Raw genomic sequence first — 23,723 nt, 5'->3', positions numbered from 1 at the left:
TAGAGAATTCTGGACTGCACTGAGTGTGGGTCTGAAAGGTTACTGTGTGATATATTCATATTATTATTATTATTGATAATAATAATAATAATAATAATAATAATAATAATAATAATAATAACAACAACAACAACAATCATATTCATTACAACAGCAATAATACTAAAAATAATAATAATACAAATAATAATAATAAAAATAATAATAATAATAATAATAATAATAAAATAAAAAACAACAACAAAAACAACAATAATAAGTCTGGATGGACTTGAGTAGGGATGAGCCGATACCCCCCCCCCCCCGGGTCGGTTCGCACCAGAACACCGAAAAATTTGTTGAACACGCGAATACCATTAAAGTCTATGGGACACGAATGTGAAAAAAATCAAAAGAGTTCATTTTAAAGGTTAATATGCGAGTTATTGTCATAAAAAGTGTTTGCCAGAGGGGACATGTATCAAAAAAAGTTTTAAAAACGGACGTTGTTTCGGGAGTATTGATTTTAATAATGCTTAAAGTGAAACAATAAAAGTGAAATATTCCTTTAAATTTCATACCATAGTATGCCTGTGAAGTAGCGCATCTTTCCCGTGTTTAGAACAGTCGCTGCACAAAATGACATTTCTAAAGGAAAAAAAGTAATTTAAATATATTCATGAATTTTCGTGAAAAAAAAGGCAGGGGTCCCCCCCCCCCCCCAGTCCATTACCAGGCCCTTCGGGTCTGGTATGAATATAAAGGGGAACCAAAATAAAAAAACCTGCTTGGGGGTCCCCCCAAATTCCATACCAGGCCCTCCAGGTCTGGTATGGATTTTAAGGGGAACCCTGCACCAAAATAAAATAAAAAAATGGCGTGGGGTTCCCCCCAAAAATCCATACCAGGCCCTTTTCCGAGCATGCAAGAGAGGACAAGAGAGCGCCCCTCCCCTCCTGAACCATACCAGGCCACATGCCGTTTTTTCGGGAGTATTGATTTTAATAATGCTTAAAGTGAAACAATAAATGTGAAATATTCCTTTAAATTCCGTACCTGGGGGGGGGGGGTGTCTATAGTATGCCTGTGAAGTAGCGCATGTTTCCCATGTTTAAAACTGTCCCTGCACAAAATGAAATTTCTAAAGGAAAGTAATTTAAATCTATTCATGAATTTTCGCGATGAAAGTCATTGAAAACCCCCCCCCCCCCAGTCCATTACCAGGCCCTTTGGGTCTGGTATGAATATTAAGGGGAACCCAGAATCAAAATAAAAAAAACTGCAAGGGGGTCCCCCCAAATTCCATACCAGGCCCTCCAGGTATGGATTTTAAGGGGAACCCTGCGCCAAAATAATAAAATGGCATGGGGTTCCCCCGACAAATCCATACCAGGCCCTTATCCGAGCACGCAACCTGGCAGGCCGCAGGAAAAGAGGGGGGACAAGAGAGCGCCCCCCCTCCTATACCATACCAGGCCACATGCCCTCAACATGGGGAGGATGCTTTGGCGTCCAAACTGTTCCAGATTTCGAAGGGGCTGTCCCTGTTTTCGAGAGACTGTCCCTGAATTTGAGAGACTGTCCCGGATTTCGAGGGACTATCCCTGATTTTGAGGGACTGTCCCTGATTTTGAGGAACTGTCCCTGATTTTGAGGGACTGACCCTGATTTTGAGGGACTGTCTCTAATTTTGAGGGACTGTCTCTAATTTTGAGGGACTGTCCCTGATTTCGAGGGACTGTCCCGGGTTTCGAGGGACTGTTCCTGATTTCGAGTGACTGTCCCGGGTTTCGAGGGACTGTTCCTGATTTCGAGGGACTGTCCCTGTGGGGCTTGTAAAGTGATGTAGGACCTCTAATAAGCTAGGGAACCTCTGATTGAATGGGAGAACCTGTGATGTGATGGGGGAGTTCTCGTGTGATGGAGGGTCTCTGATGTGAAGGTGGGACTGTGACTTAATGGGGGGGATCTCTTACACAATGGGGGACATCTGATGTGATGAGGGACTTCTCGTGGTGATGGAGGGCTTCTGATGTGAAGGTGGGGCTGTGATTTCATGGGGGAACCTCTGACATGAGGGGGGGGCTTCTAATGTCATGGGGGACCTCTAGTAAGATAGGGAACCTCTGATTGGATGGGAGAACCTGTGATGTGATGGGGGAGTTCTCGTGTGATGGAGGGTCTCTGATGTGAAGGTGGGACTGTGACTTAATGGGGGGGACCTCTGACACAATGGGGAGCCTCTGACGTGAATGTGGGACTGTGACTTAATGGGGGGGACCTCTGACACAATGGGGGACATCTGATGTGATGAGGGACTTCTCGTGTGATGGAGGGCTTCTGATGTGAAGGTGGGGCTGTGATTTCATGGGGGAACCTCTGACATGAGGGGGGGGCTTCTAATGTCATGGGGGACCTCTAGTAAGATAGGGAACTTCTGATTAGATGGGAGAACCTGTGATGTGATGGGGGAGTTCTCGTGTGATGGAGGGTCTCTGACGTGAAGGTGGGACTGTGACTTAATGGGGGGGACCTCTGACACAATGGGGAGCCTCTGACGTGAAGGTGGGACTGTGACTTAATGGGGGGGACCTCTGACACAATGGGGAGCCTCTGACGTGAAGGTGGGACTGTGACTTAATGGGGGGGACCTCTGACACAATGGGGGACATCTGATTTGATGAGGGACTTCTCGTGTGATGGAGGGCTTCTGATGTGAAGGTGGGACTGTGACTTAATGGGGGGACCTCTGACACAATGGGGGGCTTCTGATGTGAAGGTGGGGCTGTGATTTCATGGGGGAACCTCTGACATGAGGGGGGGGGGGGCTTCTAATGTCATGGAGGACCTCTAGTAAGATAGGGAACTTCTGATGGGATGGGAGAACCTGTGATATGATAAGGGACTTCTCATGTGATGGGGGGGGCCTCTGATGTGATAGCTATTTATTTTTTTCATGGTAGGGGGTGTCCTTTGCTTACATTCTTTATTGAAAGGTGTAATTTATCCTCATCTCAAGAAATGTGGGAGGTTTGCTTTTATTACAAGCTGTATAATGACAGGTTCTCTTTATCGGAAGGCGTCCTGCTGCGTTCAGTTTATCGGGTTCCTTTATATAAAGGAAGTGTTGCGTTTCGCTCCTTCTGCTGTCCGGCGTGATTGATGCCGGCTGATCCGGCAAGCCTTCTGCTCACCCTCCGGTGGCGCTCTCCGGCGTACACAGTCCTGGGGATCGGCGTACACGCGGCACACATCGGATTATGTCTGGGAACGGCTCCGATCATCACACTCTATTAGCTCTCCATCTGTCCTGTGATGGCCTAACAGAGAGTCTTCTTCCCGCTGAACACAAACAGGATATTCCAACTTCCTCTCCCCACCCCCGGAGGACGCCGAATGGATCGGTTCTCACAGCCGTCTACAGATCCACTGTCAGGCTTTTTAGGACTTGTATAAGCCGGACGTAATCTGCAAGTGTTATATTCTCTGCCCCCCGCCGCACCCTACTATTTTGCTGACGCATTTAAACTTTCTGAAAGTAGACACCCTGGAGAATACAATAATTTATAAGAAAAATATATATATATATACTGTGTGTTTGTATATATATACACACACATAAAAATATATTTGAGTCCTGAAGATTACACAATCACCACAAACATTCTGGGCCAGATTCACATATATCTGCGGCGGCGTAACGTATCGTCTTTACGTTACACCGCCGCAAGTTTTCAGCGCAAGTGCTTGATTCACAAAGCACTTGCCTGTAAACTTGCGGCGGCGTAGCGTAAATCCGTCCGGCGCAAGCCCGCCTAATTCAAATGGGGCGTGTATCATTTAAATTAAGCGCGTTCCCGCGCCGAACGTACTGCGCATGCTCCGTTTTGTAATTTCCCGCCGTGCTTTGCGCGAAATGACGTCGCACCGACGTAATTTTTTGAACAGCGACGTGCCTTAACGTCGTTTCGTATTCCCGGACGTCTTGCGCAAAAAAAATAATAATTTGAAATTCTTTAATACTTTAACATGGCTGTTCTAAATATAAGCCATGAAAAAGCAGGCCTAAGTTTGCGACGGGAAAAAACGACTAGCGACGACGTAAGAGATTGCGACGAACGCGCGTATCTTCGTGGATCACCGTAAACAGCTAATTTGCATACCCGACGCGGAAAACGATGCAAACTCCACCCAGCGGCCGCCGGAAAATTACACCTAGGATCCGAAGGCGTATGAAGCCGTAAGCCTGTCGGATCTTAGCCAAAAGCCGTCGTATCTTTGTTTGTGAATTACAAATAAAGATACGACGCGGCAAATTTGAAAGTACGCCGGAGTATCAGCAGATACTCCGGCGTATTTCCTCTGTGAATCTGACCCTTTATATTTTCTGAAAGTAGACACCCTGGAGAGAATAAAATTGTGGTACCTTCAACTCTTATTAGCACAAGTTTCTGAAACACAAAAGTTCAGTAAAAAAAATTATGATTTTTAAATCATACTTTTTTTTTTTTATGATTTTTAATCACTTAAAAATATATTGAAATAATTTATATATAAATAAATATATTTAAATATATTTTTAAATAATTAAAAATCATTAAAAAAAAAGTGTTATTTAAAAATCACTTTTGTGAGATGCTGTAACTTTAGTGTATTTTTTACTGAAATTTTGTGTTTCATAAACTTGTACTAGTAAGAGTTGAAGCTCTCACTATTTTATTCTCCAGGGTGTCTACTTTCAGAAAATATGGAATGTTTGTGGGGAATGCGTAATCTTCAGGACTAATATATATATATATATATATATATATATATATATATATATATATATATATATATATATATATATATATATATAAATACTGTGTGTGTGTGTGTATATATATATATATATATATATATATTTTTTTTTCTTTTTTATATAAATTATTTCAATATATTTTTAAATAATTAAAAATCATTTAAAAATAATTTTACAAAAGTGAGTACACCCCCTCACATTTTTGTAACTCTTTCCTTCTATCTTTTCATGTGACAACACTGAAGAAATTACACTTTGTATCTACAATGTTGTGTAGTGAGTGTACAGCTTGTATAACGGTGTTTTCCCCTCAAAATAACTCAACACACAGCCATTAATGTCTAAACCTCTGGCAACAAAAGTGAAAATGTCCGAATTGGGCCCAATTTGCCATTTTTTTCCCTCTCCGGTGTCATGTGACTCGTTAGTGTTACAAGATCTCAGGTGTGAATGGGGAGCAGGTGTGTTAAATTTGGTGTTAGCGCTCTCACTCTCCCATACTGGTCACTGGAAGTTGAACATGGCGCCTCATGGCACAGAGCTCTCTGAGGTAAACACAGCTTCCCCGTTCTTCACTGTGGCGCCGTCATTGATCGTGTGATCCCTTTTACATTTAGAAACACAAATGAGGTCACACTTAACCCCTTCAGCACCCCCTTGTGGTTACCTCCCAAACTGCAATTGTCATTTTCACAGTAAACAATGCATTTTGAATGCATTTTTTGCTGTGAAAATAACAATTGTCCCAAAAATGTGTCAAAATTGTCCGTTGTGTCCGCCATAACGTCACAGTCAGGAAAAAAATCGCTGATCGCCGCCATTAGTAGAAACATTTTTTTTATAAAAATGCAATAAAACTATCCCCTATTTTGTAAACGCTATAAATTTTGCGCAAACCAATCGATAAACGCTTATTGCGATTTTTTTTACCAAAAATAGGTAGAAGAATACGTATCGGCCTAAACTGAGGAAAACATTTTTTTTATATATATATTTTTGGGGGCTATTTATTACAGCAAAAAGTAAAAAATATTGCATTTTTTTCAAAATTGTCGCTCTATTTTTGTTTATAGCGCAAAAAATAAAAACTGCAGAGGTGATCAAATACCACCAAAAGAAAGCTCTATTTGTGGGGAAAAAAGGACGCCAATTTTGTTTGGGAGCCACGTCGCACGACCGCGCAATTGTCAGTTAAAGCGACGCAGTGCCGAATCGCAAAAACTGGCCAGGTCCTTTAGCTGCCTAAAGGTCTGGGCCTTAAGTGGTTAAATATTAGGGGAAATAACCCAGAAGTGGGCAGATTTCTTTTTTTACAATTCTTTCTGTGGGGTTGTGAAGATCTCGAACACTTGTATATTGGATCTCATCCTAATCTGACGTTCCTCACATTCCTCATATTTCAGTGACGTGTGTTTTATTCTCTGTTGCTTTCATTGAACAGCTGGGGAAGTCATTTCCCCTTTAAGAGACGTGTCCCGGCTCTGACGGCTCCCGTTGTTCCTGGCAGACGCCGTCGGCTCGGCTCGGGACGTTGAGCAGCTGTCAGTCCTGTCGCGTTACCTAATTCATAATTAAATCTGTTTGCTGTGCGTCGTACGCCTGGGGACACCCGCCGCTGTATCTGTCTCCGCCAATCGTGTGCGGCTCCTATTGTCGGGGGAAACTCACCTAAAGACCGTCCAATGGGGACGAGCAAACCATTAGGCCCCCCCATGGGCGCTTCCGCAGCGGCGATACACATTTAACCCTTTCTTCAAACGCTAGCAGGGGTTAAAAGCGCCCCGCTAGCGGCCGAGTAGCGTAGCTAAAACGATGGTAAAACGGCACTTTTTAGCGGCGCTTTACCGATAACCGATAACATTATTATTATTATTATTGGGAGCGACACACACAGAGCGTGCCTTGACTCAGTGGATGGGAAGCGCATGCGCTGGAGAGATAATAATAAAAAATAAAAAAGGAGACTTTAACAGGCAGGGGCCCCCTATTGGACGGGGCCCATGGGCTTGAGCCCAGTCAAGCCCAATGGTAAGTCCGGCCCTGTGCCCGGGACAGTCCCGCATTTTGCTGTTCTGTCCCGGGCACCTTCATTCCAGGACAATACAGTGTCCCAGAATGAAACTGACACAGCCACCTGATGAGCCGACAGGTGGAAACTGTCTGTTTCCCAGCCCAGGGTGTTTGCCCCGCCAAATGCCCTGCAATGCACTGCGCCAAATTCCAGACCCTTTGGGTCCTTTGGGGGCTTCCAGATTCTGATAATCCCCCTGCCTGCATGCCATCACAACCACCAGCCAGGGTAAAATGGGGACAAGGTGCTTTGGGGTGGGGTGGGGTTGGGGGGGAGAGCCCGAGGGGTCTGGTATGGACTAGGAGGAGGGGGCACTATGTTTTCTGTGTTTTTTTTTTTGTTCAATAGCCGGATGCATGTAATTGCAACCGTGAGTCAATTTAAATGTGATTTGACTTGTGTTTTTTAGAAATTTCATTTTTGCTGCAGCATGTTCCATACATGGTACACATGCACCACTTTACAGGCAGACTAAGGGGACCCCCCAGGCACTTATATTTAGAGGAATTATTCATTTTTATTGTTGCACTTTAACCACTTAAGACCCGGACCTTTAGGCAGCTAAAGGACCTGGCCAGTTTTTGCGATTCGGCGCTGCGTCGCTTTAACTGACAATTGCGCGGTCGTGCGACATGGCTCCCAAACAAAATTGGCGTCCTTTTTTTCCCACAAATAGAGCTTTCTTTTGGTGGTATTTGATCACCTCTGCGGTTTTTATTTTTTGCGCTCTAAACAAAAATAGAGAGACAATTTTGAAAAAAAAGTAATATTTTTTACTTTTTGCTATAATAAATATCCCCCAAAAATCTATAAAAACAATTATGTTTTCCTCAGTTTAGTCCGATACGTATTCTTCTACCTATTTTTGGTAAAAAAAATCGCAATAAGCGTTTATCGATTGATTTGCGCAAAATTTATAGCGTTTACAAAATAGGGGATAGTTTTATTACATTTTTATAAAAAAAAATTTTTTTACTACTAATGGCGGCGATCAGCGATTTTTTTCGTGACTGCGACATTATGGCGAACACTTCGGACAATTTTGACACATTTTTGGGACCGTTGTCATTTTCACAGCAAAAAATGCATTTAAATTGCATTGTTTATTGTGAAAATGACAATTGCAGTTTGGGAGTTAACCACTAGGGGGCGCTGAAGGGGTTAAGTGTGACCTCATCTGTGTTTCTAACTGTAGGGGGGTGTGGCTGTAGGTGTGATGTCATTGATTGTGATTCCCTATATCAGGGAACACACGATCAATGACGGCGCCACAATGAAGAACGGGGAAGCTGTGTTTACACACACCTCTCCCCGTTCTTCAGCTCCGGGGAGCGATCGCGGGACTCCAGCGGCGATCGGGTCCTGTGGTCACGGAGCTTTGGACCGGTTCGCGGGCGCGCGCCCACGACCCACAGCTGGGCACTTAAAGAGGACGTACCTGTACGTGCTTGTGCCCAGCCGTGCCATTCTGCCGACGTATATGTGCAGGAGGCGGTCCTTAAGTGGTTAAGCACAATTAGAATCACTGCTCCTGAAAAATTTTAAAAACATTTTTTTGCATTGATACATGTCCCCCGAGGCAGTACCCGGACCCCCTCATACCCCTATTATGGCCTTTAAAATTGACTAATTTTTGTGAAGGGGGGGGGGGGGGGTGTCCCTGAATGGCAGTTTGGAAATGTGGTCACCCTAATCGGTAGATTGGCATCATGGATGTGCAGCCGACAAATCCGCAGCAAATGTGTGACGTCATCAGGTCACTATGGAGGAAAATCTCTGAGGAACGTTTCCAACACCTTGTTGTATCTATTCCACCAAGAATGAAGGCAACAGGGGTCCAACCCGGGACTAGCAAGGGGGACCTAATAAAGGGGGTCCAACCCGGGACTAGCAAGGGGGGGCCTAATAAAGGAAGTCCAACCCGGGACTAGCAAGGGGGACCTAATAAAGGGGGTCCAACCCGGGACTAGCAAGGGGGACCTAATAAAGGGGGTCCAACCCGGGACTAGCAAGGGGGACCTAATAAAGGGGGTCCAACCCGGGACTAGCAAGGGGGACCTAATAAAGGGGGTCCAACCCGGGACTAGCAAGGGGGACCTAATAAAGGGGGTCCAACCCGGGACTAGCAAGGGGGACCTAATAAAGGGAGTCCAACCCGGGACTAGCCAGGGGGACCTAATAAAGGGAGTCCAACCCGGGACTAGCAAGGGGGACCTAATAAAGGGGGTCCAACCCGGGACTAGCAAGGGGGACCTAATAAAGGGGGTCCAACCCGGGACTAGCAAGGGGGACCTAATAAAGGCGGTCCAACCCGGGACTAGCAAGGGGGACCTAATAAAGGGGGTCCAACCCGGGACTAGCAAGGGGGACCTAATAAAGGGGGGCCAACCCGGGACTAGCAAGGGGGACCTAATAAAGGGGGTCCAACCCGGGACTAGCCAGGGGGACATAATAAAGGGGGTCCAACCCGGGACTAGCAAGGGGGACCTAATAAAGGGGGTCCAACCGGGGACTAGCAAGGGGGACCTAATAAAGTGTCCGGTGAGTGTGTATTACTGCCAGGCCCCGTCCTCTCTGCTCTCTCCCTCTCGCTGGGTGACTCCTCTGAGTTGCTTTTGTTTGGAGTTTTTTTCTTCCTCCTTCCTGAAGATCTTTCTATCCTGATGACCCGGGCCTCCTGCCAGGGCTCGGCGGTAGCGCGCTCGGCGGTAGCGCGGTATTACGGATTCCGTTATCTCTCTGGAAGAGTTTATTTCCAGCAGCTCTGATAACTCCTGAGGAGGCGCTAAGCTGTTTATCAGCGGAGTGCAGGAGGGGGGGGAGGGGGAGGGTTGGGCGGCTGGTCTTTGTAGTGTGCCCTGGGAATGTGCGCAGTCCGGTACCAGCTTCAGATAAGGACCATGTGACTTCCACTCCACGGGAACTGCTGGCAACACTCACCGCAGGGATGGGCGGCATTTTGGACTACAACTCCCAGCAAGACTTTATCAATCTGCTGAGGTCTTGACAGTAGATACAGTGCCTTGAAAAAGTATTCACACCCCTTGAAATTTTCCAAATTTTGTTACAACCAAAAACGTAAATGTATTTTTATTGGGATTGTATGTGATAGACCAACACAAAGGGCCAGATTCTTGTAAACTGGCTTAAAAATGCGGCGGCGTAACGTATCTCATTTACGTTACGCCGCCGCAAGTTTTACGGGCAAGTGCTTGATTCACAAAGCACTTGCCTGTAAAGTTGCGGCGGCGTAGCGTAAATCCTCCGGCGCAAGCCCGCCTAATTCAAATGATCCGGGTAGGGGGCGTGGATCATTTAAATTAGGCGCCGAACGTACTGCGCATTCGCGCCGTCCCTAAAATTTCCCGACGTGCATTGCGCTAAATGACGTCGCAAGGACGTCATTGGTTTCGACGTGAACGTAAATGGCATCCAGCCCTATTCACGGACGACTTACGCAAACAACGTAAATTTTTTAATTTTGACACGTGAACGATGGCCATACTTAACATTGGCTGCGCCTCATATAGCAGAGGCAACTTTACGCGTCGCAAATCTTACGTAAACGTCGTAACTTCACTGCGTCGGTCGGGCGTACGTTCGGGAATTCGCGTATTTTGCTAATTTGCATACTCGATTGGGGAAAACGACGTCGGCGACACCTAGCGGCGAAAAAAATATTGCATTTAAGATCCGACCGCGTAAGAGACTTACGCCTGTCGGATCTAATGGTTATCTATGCGTAACTGATTCTAAGAATCAGGCGCATAGATACGACGGCCCAGATTAGGACTTACGACGGCGTACATTGCGTTGCGCCGTCGTAAGCCCTTTCAGAATCTGGGCCACAGTGTCACTTAATTGTGAAGTGGAAGGAAAATGATAAATGTTTTTTATTTTATAAAAAAAAAAAAAAAATATGTGAAAAGTGGGGGGGGGGGGGGCATTTGTATTTAGCCCCCTTTACTCTGATACCCCTAACTAAAATCTAGAGGAACCAATTGCCTTCAGAAGTCATTTAATTAGTAAATAGAGTCCACCTGTGTGTAATTTAACCTCAGTATAAATACAGCTGTTCTGTGAAGCCCTCTGAGGTTTGTTAGAGAACCTTAGTGAACAAACAGCATCATGAAGGCCAAGGAACACACCAGACAGGTCAGGGATAAAGTATAAAGAAGGGTTAGGTTATAAAAAAAAATATCCCAAACTTTCTTCTAAAATCCATTTATCATTTTCCCTCCACTTCACAATTTTGTGACACTTTGTGTTGGTCTATAGCATAAAATCCCAATAAAATACATTTACGTTTTTGGTTGTCACATGACAAAATACTTTTTCAAGGCGCTGTATATCAGAAACATAGAAGAGTGACAACAGAAATGGACCAAGAGTGACATTACTGCTGTTGAGGGAGAGGTCTATTGTTGCTGGCTGCCGGAAATTTCTATTGATACTGACTGCTGGGAGATCTATTGTTGCTAGCGGGCATCTACAGTATGTTGCTGGGGTGGATATATTGTTGCTGGGGGGATTTCATTGTGGGGGTTGTAGCTGAGGGATCTATTATTGCTGGGAAGGACTAGTGTTGCTCGTGGGGGAAATATTTTTGCTGGGGAGGTCTATTGTTGCTGGTGGGGATACATTTTTGCTGTGGGGGGGGGTCTACTGTTGAGGGTAGGGTCAATTGTTGCCTGCTTTTGGAAGATCTGTTGATGCTAGGATGCTGGGAAATCGGTTGTTGCTAGTGGGCATCTATGTTGCTGCAGGGTATTTCATTGTGGGGGGGTCTTTTGTTTCCGGGGGGGGGGGGCAGTTGTTGCTGGTGGGGGATCTATTGTTGCTGGGGTGGATATATTGTTGCTGGGGGGATTTTATTGTGGGGGTCTGTTGTAGCTGAGGGATCTATTATTGCTGGGAAGGACTATTGTTGCTCGTGGGGGAAATATTTTTGCTGGGGAGGTCTATTGTTGCTGGTGGGGATACATTTTTGCTGTGGGGGGGGGTCTACTGTTGAGGGTAGGGTCAATTGTTGCCTGCTTTTGGAAGATCTATTGATGCTAGGATGCTGGGAAATCGGTTGTTGCTAGTGGGCATCTATGTTGCTGCAGGGTATTTCATTTTGGGGGGTCTATTGTTTCCGGGGGGGGCAGTTGTTGCTGGTGGGGGATCTATTGTTGCTGGGGATCTACTGTTAATGGAGGGTCTATTTATGCTGACTGCTGAGAGATCTATAGTTGCTAGTGGGCGTCTATGTTGCCGTGGTGGATCTATTGTTGCTGGGGGTATATTTTGTTGCAGGGGGGTCTATTGTAGCTTGGGGGATCTATTGTTGCTGGGGGGGTCTGTTGCTGGCTGTAAGGGATCTATTTTACTGCTTTTATTGTTATTATTAACAAATTCAATGCACATTACTTAGCACCACAACATGATACTTGGTTTTATAGTGTCTGAAAGGGGTGGTACTAGGGGGTGAAACCAATGCATGGTGCTCAGAGGTGGGTAGAGGGTGAAACCAAGGCATGGTGCTCAGAGGTGGGTAGGGTGTGAAACCAAGGCATGGTGCTCAGAGGTGGGTAGGGGGTGAAACCAAGGCATGGTGCTCAGAGGTGGGCAGGGGGGTGGAACCATGGGAATGTGCTCAGAGGTAGGTAGGGTAGTGGAACCAAGGGACAGTGCTTAGAGATGAGTAGGAGGTGGAATCAAGGGATGGTGTTTAGAGGTGGGTAGAGGGGTAGAACCAAGGGATGGTGCTCAGAGGTGCCTGAGGGGTGGAACCAAGGGATGGTGCTCAGGTGGGTAATGGGTGGAACCAATGAACTGTGCTAAGAGGTGGCTAAGGGGTGGAACCAAGGGACAGTTCCGCAGAGGTGGGTAAGGGGTGGAACCAAGGGATGATGCTCAGAGGTGGCTAAGGGGTGGAATCAAGTGACAGTGCTCAGAGGTGGCTATGGGGTGAAACCCAGGGATGTGCTCAGAGGTGAGTAAGGGGTGGAACCAAGGGACAGTGCTAAGAGGTGGCTATGGGGTGGAAGACAGGTATGTGCTTGGAGATGAGTAATGGGTAAAGCCAAGACACAGTGCTCAGAAAAGGGTAGGGGGTTAAACCAAGGGTCAGCACTCAGAGGTGGGTAGGGGGTGGAACCAAGCGACAGTGCTCGGAGGTGGGTAGGGGGTGGAACCAAGGGTCAGCACTCGGAGGTGGGTAGGGGGTGGAACCAAGGGTCAGCACTCGGAGGTGGGTAGGGGGTGGAACCAAGGGACAGTGCTCGGAGGTGGGTAGGGGTGGAACCAAGGGATAGTGCTCGGAGGTGGGTAGGGGTTTGAACCAAGAAACAGTGCTCGGAGGTGGGTAGGGGGTGGAACCAAGGGATGGTGCTCATAGGTGGGCATGGGGTCGAACCAAGTGACAATGTTTAGAGGTGGGTAAGGGGTGGGGGCCAAGGGATGTTGCTCAGAGGAGGGTAGGGCGTGGAGCCAATGGATGTTGCTCAGAGGAGGGTAGGGGGTGGAGCCAAGGGATGTTGCTCAGAGGTGGGTAGGGCCAAATGATGTTGCTCAGAGGAGGGCAGGGGGTGGAGCCAATGGATGTTGATCAGAGGAGGGTAGGGGGTGGAGCCAAGGGATGTTGCTCAGAGGAGGGTAGGGGGTGGAGCCAAGGGATGTTGCTCAGAGGTGGGTAGGGGTGGACAATGTAAGTAGTACTAACATGGAAGAGCTGGAAGAACATTTTTTAGCTAATTAGCTTAACGTTATTGGGTTTAAAAAAGCATCTTAGAGAGTCAGAGTGTCTCAGAAGTAAAGATGGGCAGAGGTTCACCAATCTCAATCTAAAAATTGTCAACCAATTTCAGAATAATGTTCCTCAAAGTAAAATGGCAAAGACTTTAAATATATCATCATTAGATCATCACGGAATTCCGAGAACCTGGAGAAATCTCCATGCGTGAGGGACAGCCTCCCAACTTTTTTGGAACTCGGGTTGTAGTTATTTTCCATAAAAATCAAACCGGACGCCATTTAAAAAAATCTCGATCAAGAAACGGGACAATTACTCGTCACAAACCAGTTCAACATTTCACTCCCCCCATCTGCAGAAGACAGAAGTTCTTCTCGCCCCGCGCCGCCACCTGCCGCCAATCACTTGTCACCCGCGGTGCGGACGAGCCAAGAGACGAGCAATCTGCTGGCAGCTATTTTTGGCCCATCCAAAAATACCACTTTGTCATGTTTTCGGCATTTTCCGCTGGCGCGGCTCGAGCCGCCGGCTGCCAACATTTTGTCACATTTTTAGAAACGGGAAATTTTGTCTTTTCCTAATGAAAATCTTTGGGACCCACAACTGCTTCTTACAAGGAATAGAATATCCGGATTTATTTTCTTCCAAATCTTTCCATCTGATCTCCGGCCTTCCCTTCAGTCTTGCACATGTGTACCGGCTCTTCTCCTAGACTGACATGGCTTCCTCTGATTTCACTGCACACTGTAAACTGCTCACAATGTGCATTAGAAACTGCAGCAAGTCCGATAGAGCTCCGCCTCATTTTCTGGCTTAACCACTTCCATACAGGGCACTTACGTACCTTCCTGCCCAAGCCAATTTTCAGCTTTCAGCCATGTCGCACTTTGAATGGCAATTGCGCGGTCATGCTACACTGTACCCAAACAAAATTGATGTCCTTTTTTACCCACAAATAGAGCTTTCTTTTGGTGGTATTTGATCACCTCTGCGATTTTTTTTTTTTGCGCAACAACTAAAAAAAGACCGAAAATTTTGAAAAAAATTACGTTTTTATTTTTTTCTGTAATTTTTTTTGTAAATAAGTAAGTTTTCTCTTTCAATTACGGGCACTGATATGGTGGCACTGATGGGGGTCAGGGTCAACAATATGTGGGGCATCGTACAGAGGATATTAGTTTATAGGGAAGAGGACAGGGGGCAACAGGGAGGAGGAGGACAGGGGGTCATCACTGGCAGAGCAGAGAACAATAATCACCACTGGCAAGGCAGAGGACAGGGGGAACACCTAAGACAGGGCAGTGTACAGGGGTCAGCAGGGAGGAGGACAGGGGTCACCATTGGCAGGACAGAGGACAGGGGTCACCACTGGCAGGGCAGAGAACAGGGGTCACCACTGGCAGGGCAGAGGAAATGGGTCATTACTGGGAGGGCAGAGGACAGGAATCACCACTGGCAGGGCAGAAGACAGGAGTTACCACTGGCAGGGCAGAGAACAGGGATCACCACTGGCAGTGTAGAAGACAGGGGTCACCATTGGTAGGGTAGAGGACAAGGGTCACCACTGGCAGGGCACTGGACAGAGTTCTTTCACACATCCCTGCAGTGTACACAGCCTGAGCAAAAGCAACACAGCTGCAGTAATCAGCTACACAGTTTGCAGATTGTGGCTGTGTGTACGGGAATCTGATTTCAGCTACACAGTGTGCTGTGTGGGAAGGAGGAGATGGGATATGACTGGGCACAGCATCAGGAGTGGATGGTGGGAGGTTGTGGGTTGGGGGATTAACAACTAAAATCTGGGGGGGGGGGGGGACAGCCCACCCCAGCACCCCCCCCCCCAAGAACCGGCTAGGGGCTCCTGAGAGAAGAACTGAGGCTGGGTGCTGTGATGTTTTCAGGAAGCTATGTACAACACCCTTCCCATCAGCCATGATCTGCCTGCATTGCATAGCGAAGCACAGAGACGCAGTGATTACATCACTGGAACTATCAGATATCTAATGTGACCCCTTTAGCCCATAACAATAATGGAAGGTGCTGTCTGAATGTGGCAATTACGCTCACAACAGAGTAGGATGGGGTAAGGAGTTCCAGAGGATGGGAGAGGCTCTGGGGAAGCGCTGGAGGTGAGCTTTGGAGGAAGTAATGAGGAGGCTGAAGAGTAGGTGGTTATAGGAGGAGGGAAGAGGATGGTTTGGGTGACATTTTGGAACAAAGTTGGCGATGTATCTCGAGTAAGAGATGAGGATGGAGTTGTATTGTGTTTACCAGGCCTCTCTGAACAGCAACCAATCCGACTTTATTCATTGTAATCAGATCAGCGACGCATAAAACCTTTGCCCTTCGTTACCACACATTCTAGCTTTGTTCCTTATTAAATAAGCAATTCGTGTCACAATTACAGCCAGGAAGAAACACGGGCTATATGGTGTAAGTGTTAGGCTGATTATGGGCCAGATTCACCAAAGAGATACGACGGCGTTTCTCCTGATACTCCGTCGTATCTCTGTTTCTATCTATGCGACTGATTCATAGAACCAGTTACGCATAGATATCCATAAGATCCGACAGGTGTCGGATCTTAGGATGCAGTACCGCGGCCGCCGCTGGGGGGAGTTCGCGTCGTAAACCAGCGTCGGGTATGCAAATTAGGAGTTACGGCGGATCCACGACGGATTTTTGCGTTCGCTACGTCGCCGCTAGTCTAGTTTCCCGTCGCAAAGTTAGTCGTCGTTTTTGGTGCCCTAACTTTAGTCAGCAAACTTATTGCTGTCTAAAGTATGGCCGTCGTTCCCGCGTCGAAATTTAAAAAATAACGTCGTTTGCGTAAGCCGTCCGGGAATACGGAATTACGCTACGCGTGTCACAGTTCGAAAAAATGACATCACGGCGCGCAAAGCACGGCGGGAGTTAAGAAACGGAGCATGCGCAGTATGTCCGGCGCGGGAGAGCGCCTAATTTAAATGGCACACGCCCATTTAAATTGGCCCGCCTTGCGCCGGAGGCCGCCGGCGTAGTTTTCATCGCAAGTGCTTTGTGAATCAGGCACTTGCGATGAAAACTTGCGGCGGTGTAACATATATCATGTTTTTTTCTTTAAAATCAACACCAGGGGCCAGATCCTCAAAAGAGATACGGCGGAGTAACTGCTGTTACTCCGTCGTATCCCTGGTCCTAACTATGGAACTGATCCACAGACTCAGTTTCCCATAGTTAGGATGAAGATCCGACATGTGTAATTGAATTACACTGTCGGATCTTAAGGATGCAATTCTAGGCCGGCCGCTAGGTGGCGAGGCCATTGAGGCCGGCGTAGAATATGCAAATGACCAGTTACGGCGATCCACGAACGCTCCGACGGGCCCGACGCTCTAAATCTACGTCGTTTACGTCGAGTTCCGCCGCGTAAAACTAGGGCTAAGCCCTAGTTGTCTTAAGCCATGTTAAGTATGGCCGTCGTTCCCGCGTCGAATTTTAAATTCTACGTCGTTTGCGTAAGACGTCCGTGAATGGCGCTGGACGCCATTTACGTTAACGTCTAAGCAAATGACGTCGGAGCGACGTCAGTTAGCGCAATGCACGTCGGGTAATTTACCCGACGGAGCATGCGCAGTACGTCCGGCGCGGGAGCGCGCCTAATTTAAATGGGACTCGCCCATTTGAATAGGAACGCCTTGCGCCGGACGGATTTAAGTTACAGCGCCGCAAAATTCCAGGTAAGTGCTTTGTGGATCGGCACCTAACTTGGGAATTTTGCGGCGGAGTAACTTAAATCCGAAAAGTTACGTTGCGCCGCGGCTTTGTGGATAACCCCCCATATTACAACAAGTTGCAAAAAATCTTTTTTGCTCCAAAAATGTGTATATATCTAATAAATAAATAAATAAATATATATTATATTTTATACATATATATATGTATATATATATATATATATATGTGTATATATATATATATATATATATATATATATATATATATATATATATATATATATATATATATATATATATTTCTCTTTGTTTTTTCATTTTTTTTGCAAAAACAGATTTTTGCAACGTGTGTAATATAGTGTTGATATATATATATATTTTTTATATATCAACACTGTATTACAACAACTTGCAAAAATCAGTCTTTACTCTGAAAAACAAATTGTGTATATATATCTAAAAAGAAAAAAGTTCTGAGGAAAAACTGATTTATTATTATTATTATTATACAGGATTTATATAGCAGATTTTTGCAAATTGTAACATAGTGTTGGTATTTTACAAAAAAAAAAAAAAAAAATATATATATATATATATATATATATATATATATATATATATATATATATATATATAATATCAACACTATATTATAACAAGTTGCAAAAATCAGTTTTTGCGCTGAAAAAAATAAAATTGTGTGTGTGTGTGTGTATATATATATATTCTTAAAAAAAAGTTTTTTTTAGTAATATAGTGTTGATGTTAACCCTTCCCCGCCCAGGAAGTCTTTTGGCGTCTGCCATTGCACTTTGCAGAGCGTTGGCGGAGCAGATGGCGGTGGTGGGTGTCGTATTTTTCCTATAAGATGTTCCGATAATGACTCTGTGTTCCCATGTTTGCAGCTGCGGAAGATTCCAGCGGTGGAACAGATGTTGCGATGATAGCGGGTGAGTTAATGTGTCCTAATAGGACAAGTAGTGCCTAGGATATTATGCTGGCTTTGTTACAAATCTAATATCGGGTCCCAGGAAAGATAGAGAGAGCACACAAAATAATTAGATATCAAATCAAGAGGGTAATTCCACTTCCGAAAAAAAAAAAAACTAATCTAATTTAATATAATACATATCTATATATACAGTGGGGATCGAAAGTTTGGGTAAAAATTCGTATTAATGTGCATAGCGAAGCCAAGGAAAGATGGAAAAATCTCCAAAAGGCATCAAATTACAGATTAGACATTCTTATAATATGTCAAAAAAAAGTTAGATTTTATTTCCATCATTTACACTTTCAAAATGACAGAAAACAAAAAAAATGGCGTCTGCAAAAGTTTGGGCACCCTGCAGAATTTCTAGCATGCACTGCCCCCTTTGCAAAGCTGAGACCTGCCAGTGTCATGGATTGTTCTCAATCATCGTCTGGGAAGACCAGGTGATGTCAATCTCAAAGGTTGTAAATGCCCAGACTCATCTGACCCTCCCCCAACAATCAGCACCATGGGTTCTTCTTCTAAGCAGTTGTCTAGAACAGTGGTCATCAACCCTGCCCTACGGGGCCCACTAACAGGCCAGGTTTGAAAGATAACTGAAATACATCCCAGGTGATATCATTTGCTGCTCAGTGATTGCAGTATTCTAGACTGCATCTCCCCATGGTAATACATAAAACCTGGCCTGTTAGTGGGCCCTGTAGGGCAGGGTTGATGACCACTGGTCTAGAAAACTGCAAATAGTTGTCGCTCACAAAGCTGGAGAAGGCTATAAGAAGATAGCAAAGCGTTTTCAGATGTCAATATCCTCTGTTCCTCGGAATGTAATTAAAGCGGGGGTTCACCCTTAGAGGGCACTTTTCCCCCTTAGATTCCTGCTCGTTATTACTAGGGGAATCGGCTATTTATTTTAAAATATGTGCAGTACTTACCCGTTTACGAGACACATCCTCTCCGTCGCTTCCGGGCAGGGATGGACTGGCCATTGGGACTACAGGGAGTTTCCCGGTGGGCTGATGGCTCAGTGGGCCGGCTTCAGTGACAGCAGCCTGGGAGTTTCTCACTTCTGCCTAATCTTGTCCCATAAGGGGGGGGGGGGCACCAAACAGATTTTTTGCCCCGGGAGAAATAATGTCTAGCTTCCCCACTGGTACTGCCTATAAGAGTACCAGTACCAGCTGTTCTACTCTAATAAAGTAAAATGACTAGTGGCTAGTGAAGGGGGAGAGGGGGCTTGGGTGGCCGGGGGGGGGGGTGCGGGAGTTGTCCGGCCGCTGTGGGAGAGACCTGTCAAAGTGGGCCAGTCTGGATGAAGTCCAGGGCCAAATTTTTGTCCCAGTCCAACCCTGCTTCCGGGTATGGGCTTCGGGAATGGGCGTTCCTTCTTGATTGACAGGTTTCCGAGAGGCTTCCGACGGTCGCATCCATCACGTCACGATTTTCCGAAAGAAGCCGAACGTCGGTGCGCAGGCGCAGTATAGAGGCGCACCGACGTTCGGCTTCTTTCGGCTACGAGTGACGCGATGGATGCGACCGTCGGAAGCCTCTCGGAAGAATGTCAATCAAGAAGGAACGCCCGCTCCCGAAGACCCATACCCGGAAGCGACGGAAGAAGATGCAGCTCGAAAACGGGTAAGTACAGCTCATATTTTAATATAAATAGCCGATTCCCCTAGACCGAACGAGCAGGAAGCTAAGGGGAGATTTTTTTTTTTTTTTTTTAAATGGGTGAACTCCCGCTTTAACAAATGGCAGTCATCAGGAACAGTGGAAGTTAAAGCAAGATCTGGAAGACCAAGAAAAATATCAGACAGAACAGCTCGCAGGATTTTGAGAAAAGCAATTCAAAACCCACGTTTGACGCACGATCCCTCCAGAAAGATCTGGCAGACACTGGAGTTGTGGTACACTATTCCACTATAAAGAGATACTTGTACAAATATGGTCTTCATGGAAGAGTCATCAGAAGAAAACCTCTTCTACGTCCTCACCACAAAAATCAGCCTTTGAACTTTGCAAATGAACATATAGACAAGCCTGATGCATTTTGGAAACAAGTTCTGTGGACCGATGAGGTTAAAATAGAACTTTTTGGCCGGAATGTGCAACGGTACGTTTGGAGAGGAAAGGGCACAGAATTTAATGAAAAGAACCTCTGTCCAACTGTGAAGCATGGGGGCGGATCAATCATGCTTTGGGGTTGTATTGCAGCCAGTGGCACAGGGAACATTTCACGAGTAGAAGGAAAAATGGATTCAATAAAATTTCAGTAAATTTTGGATGGTAACTTGATGCCATCTGTGAAAAAGCTGAAGTTAAAGAGAGGATGGCTTCTACAAATGGATAATGATCCTAAACACACCTCAAAATCCACGGGGGATTATATCAAGAGGCGTAAACTGAAGGTTTTGCCATGGCCTTCACAATCTCCTGACCTCAACATAATTGAAAATCTATGGATAGACCTTAAAAGAGCAGTGCGTGACAGACAGCCCAGAAATCTCAAAGAACTGGAAGACTTTTGTAAGGAAGAATGGGCAAAGATACCTCAAACAGGAACTGAAAGACTCTTGGCTGGCTACAAAAAGCGTTTACAAGCTGTGATACTTGCCAAAGGGGGCAGTACAAGATATTAACTCTGCAGGGTGCCCAAACTTTTGCAGACGCCATTTTTTTTGTTTTCTGTAATTTTTAAAGTGTAAATGATGGAAATAAAATCTAACTTTTTTTGACATATTATAAGAATGTCTAATGTGTAATTTGATGCCTTTTGGAGATTTTTCCATCTTTCCTTGGCTTCGTTATGCTCATTAATACAAATTGTTACCTGGGGTGCCCAAACTTTTTATCCCCACTGTATATACACACTCACTGACCACTTTATTAGGTATACCTGTTCAATTGCTTGGTAACACACATTGCTAATCAGCCAATCACACGGCAGCATCTCAATGCATTTAGTCATCTAGACGTGGTGAAGACAAATTGCTGAAGTTCAAACTGAGCATCAGAATGGGGGAAAAAAGGGGATTTAAGTGACTTTGAACGTGGAATGGTTGTTGGTGCCAGATGGGCTGGTCTGAGAATTTCAAAAACTGCTAGGATTTCCACACACAACACAAAAATCACCATACATTATCGTCCGAAAACAGTGGCAAAAATGGCATGTTGCGTTCCATTGACTTCAATGCAAAATTGCGTTCCATTGACTTCAATGTAAAATTGCGTTCCATTGACTTCAATGTAAAATTGCGTTCCATTGACTTCAATGTAAAATTGTGTTCCATTGACTTCAATGCAAAATTGCGTTCCATTGACTTCAATGCAAAATTGCGTTCCATTGACTTCAATGTAAAATTGCGTTCCATTGACTTTAATGCAAAAACCCCATTGATTTCTCTGCAACATTGTGTCCTATTAACTGCAATGCAAAATCACATCCTATTGACTTCAATGCAAAAACGCCAGCCACGTTAATTAAATTCAAATTAAAAAACGAAAAAAAAATGTCCATTTCAGTTTCAGTTTTCGACACCAGAATTGTCATTTCGGTGCACCACTATTTTTTTTATTTTTATTTTTGCTTCTTTTATCTTGCCTATGTACCCCACTGTCCAATAGTGGGGCATTGATTAATTTCTGCCTGTGACATGTTCTGATCTCAACCCTTAGGCCTCATGCCCACTGACCTTTTAAAAAACGGGCTGTAGAGCTAGTACAGACGCCAGGAAAAAAGCGGCGTTTTTAACAAGATTTTTTCCGCGTTTTGCATTGAATTCAATGCGCGTTTTGCCGCGCTAGTTTTCAGCCACGTTTTTCTGTCTCTATTCAAAATCAATGGTTCCCTATGGGAGCCCTTTGATTTGAATAGAGGTCGCACCAGAAGTCGGATCAAGATGATCCGACTTGGGGGGCGACTGGTGTGCCCCGCAGGATGATACCAGACCCTTCGGTGTGCCCCGGTGTGCCCCCAGGATGATACCAGACCCTTCGGTCTGGTATGGATTTTAAGGGGAAGACCTACGCCGAAAAAATGGCGTGGGGGTTCCCCCAAAATCCATACCAGACCCTTATCCGAGCACGCCGCCCGGCCGGACAGGAATGGGGGTGGGGACGGCCGAGCGCCCCCCCCTCCTGGACCGTACCAGGCCGCATGCCCTCAACATTGGGGGTGGGTGCTTTGGGGCAGGGGGGCACTGCGTCCCCACCCCAAAGCACCTTGCCCCATGTTGATGGGGACAAGGGCCTCTTCCCGACAACCCTGGCCGTTGGTTGTCGGGGTCTGCGGGCGGGGGGCTCATCGGAATCTGGGAGCCCCCTCTAATAAGGGGGCCCCCAGATCCCGGCCCCCCACCCTACGTGAATGAATATGGGGTACATCGTACCCCTACCCATTCACCGGGAGGAAAAGTGTCAATAAAATAAACACACAACACAGGTTGTTAAAATAATTTATTAGCCAGCTCCGGGGGTCTTCTCTGCCTCTCCGGGGGTCTTCTTCTGACTTCGGGGGTCTTCTTCTGACTTCGGGGGTCTTCTCCGCTCTCCCCGGTGCCTTCTTCGGGGCTGGCCACCGCTATCTTCTTGCAGCTCTTTTACTAGCAGCTGCCAGCCCGGTCCCATCTTCCTCGTCGCCTTCTGCCTTCTTCTTCCGATGTTGCCACGACCAGGGGCGGACTGACAACTCATGGGGCCCCCGGACAATAGAAGATTATGGGGCCCCTGGGCTTACAGATGGTCACCACGCCAGGAGGCATTGCAGAGGCGGGCCAGCTAAAATCCCGGGATTTTCACATCAAAAGCATGTCGGTTTCAGACATATGAGGGACAGGTGTAAAAAAAAACACAGATTTTTACATACTGTCCCTGGTTTTACTGAGCCTGGCAACCCTGATGGGGCCCCCTAGTGGCATGGGGCCCTCGGGCAGTGTCCGAGTGCCTCAATGGTCAGTCCGCCCCTGGCCACGACGCTCCCTCCCGCTGTAATGCCGGGTGTGCAGTGCGCAATGATTTATGTAGGCCTCTTATGACGTCACAGTCCCAGCATGCTCCGGGTGGTGACGACACCATGCTGGGAAGAGGCCCTTGTCCCCATCAACATGGGCACCCACCCCCCATGTTGAGGGCATGTGGCCTGGTATGGTCCTCGAGGGGGACGCTCGGCCGTCCCCACCCCCATTCCTGACCGGACGGGCGGCGTGCTCGGATAAGGGTCTAGTATGGATTTTGGGGGAACCCCCACACCGTTTTTTCGGCGTAGGTGTTCCCCTTAAAATCCGTACCAGACCTAAGGGTCTGGTATCATCCTGGGGGGGAACCTCACGCACATTTTTTTTTAATTTGCGCGGGCTTCCCCTTCAAGATATTCTCCGCACACCAGTCGCCCCGCAAGTCGGATCATCTTGATCCGACTTCTGGTGCGACCT

General features: G+C 46.2%; 1 protein-coding gene across 1 annotated transcript in view; it reads left to right on the top strand.

The window, feature by feature from the left end:
* Window positions 1-23,723, top strand: part of LOC120944254 (glycophorin-C-like) — a 36,923-nt gene that overhangs the window by 3,151 nt on the left and 10,049 nt on the right. The window contains exon 2 of the mRNA XM_040358243.1: window positions 18,209-18,253. Within this exon, the coding sequence (XP_040214177.1) occupies window positions 18,209-18,253 (45 nt within the window). The remainder of the gene's footprint in view (window positions 1-18,208; window positions 18,254-23,723) is intronic.

This window comes from Rana temporaria, chromosome 6 (genome assembly GCF_905171775.1).
Source record: "Rana temporaria chromosome 6, aRanTem1.1, whole genome shotgun sequence".
Classification (NCBI taxonomy): Eukaryota; Metazoa; Chordata; class Amphibia; order Anura; family Ranidae; genus Rana; species Rana temporaria.
The sequence above is the reverse complement of the archived record's forward strand: the minus strand, read 5'-3'. Positions and strand labels throughout refer to the sequence as shown.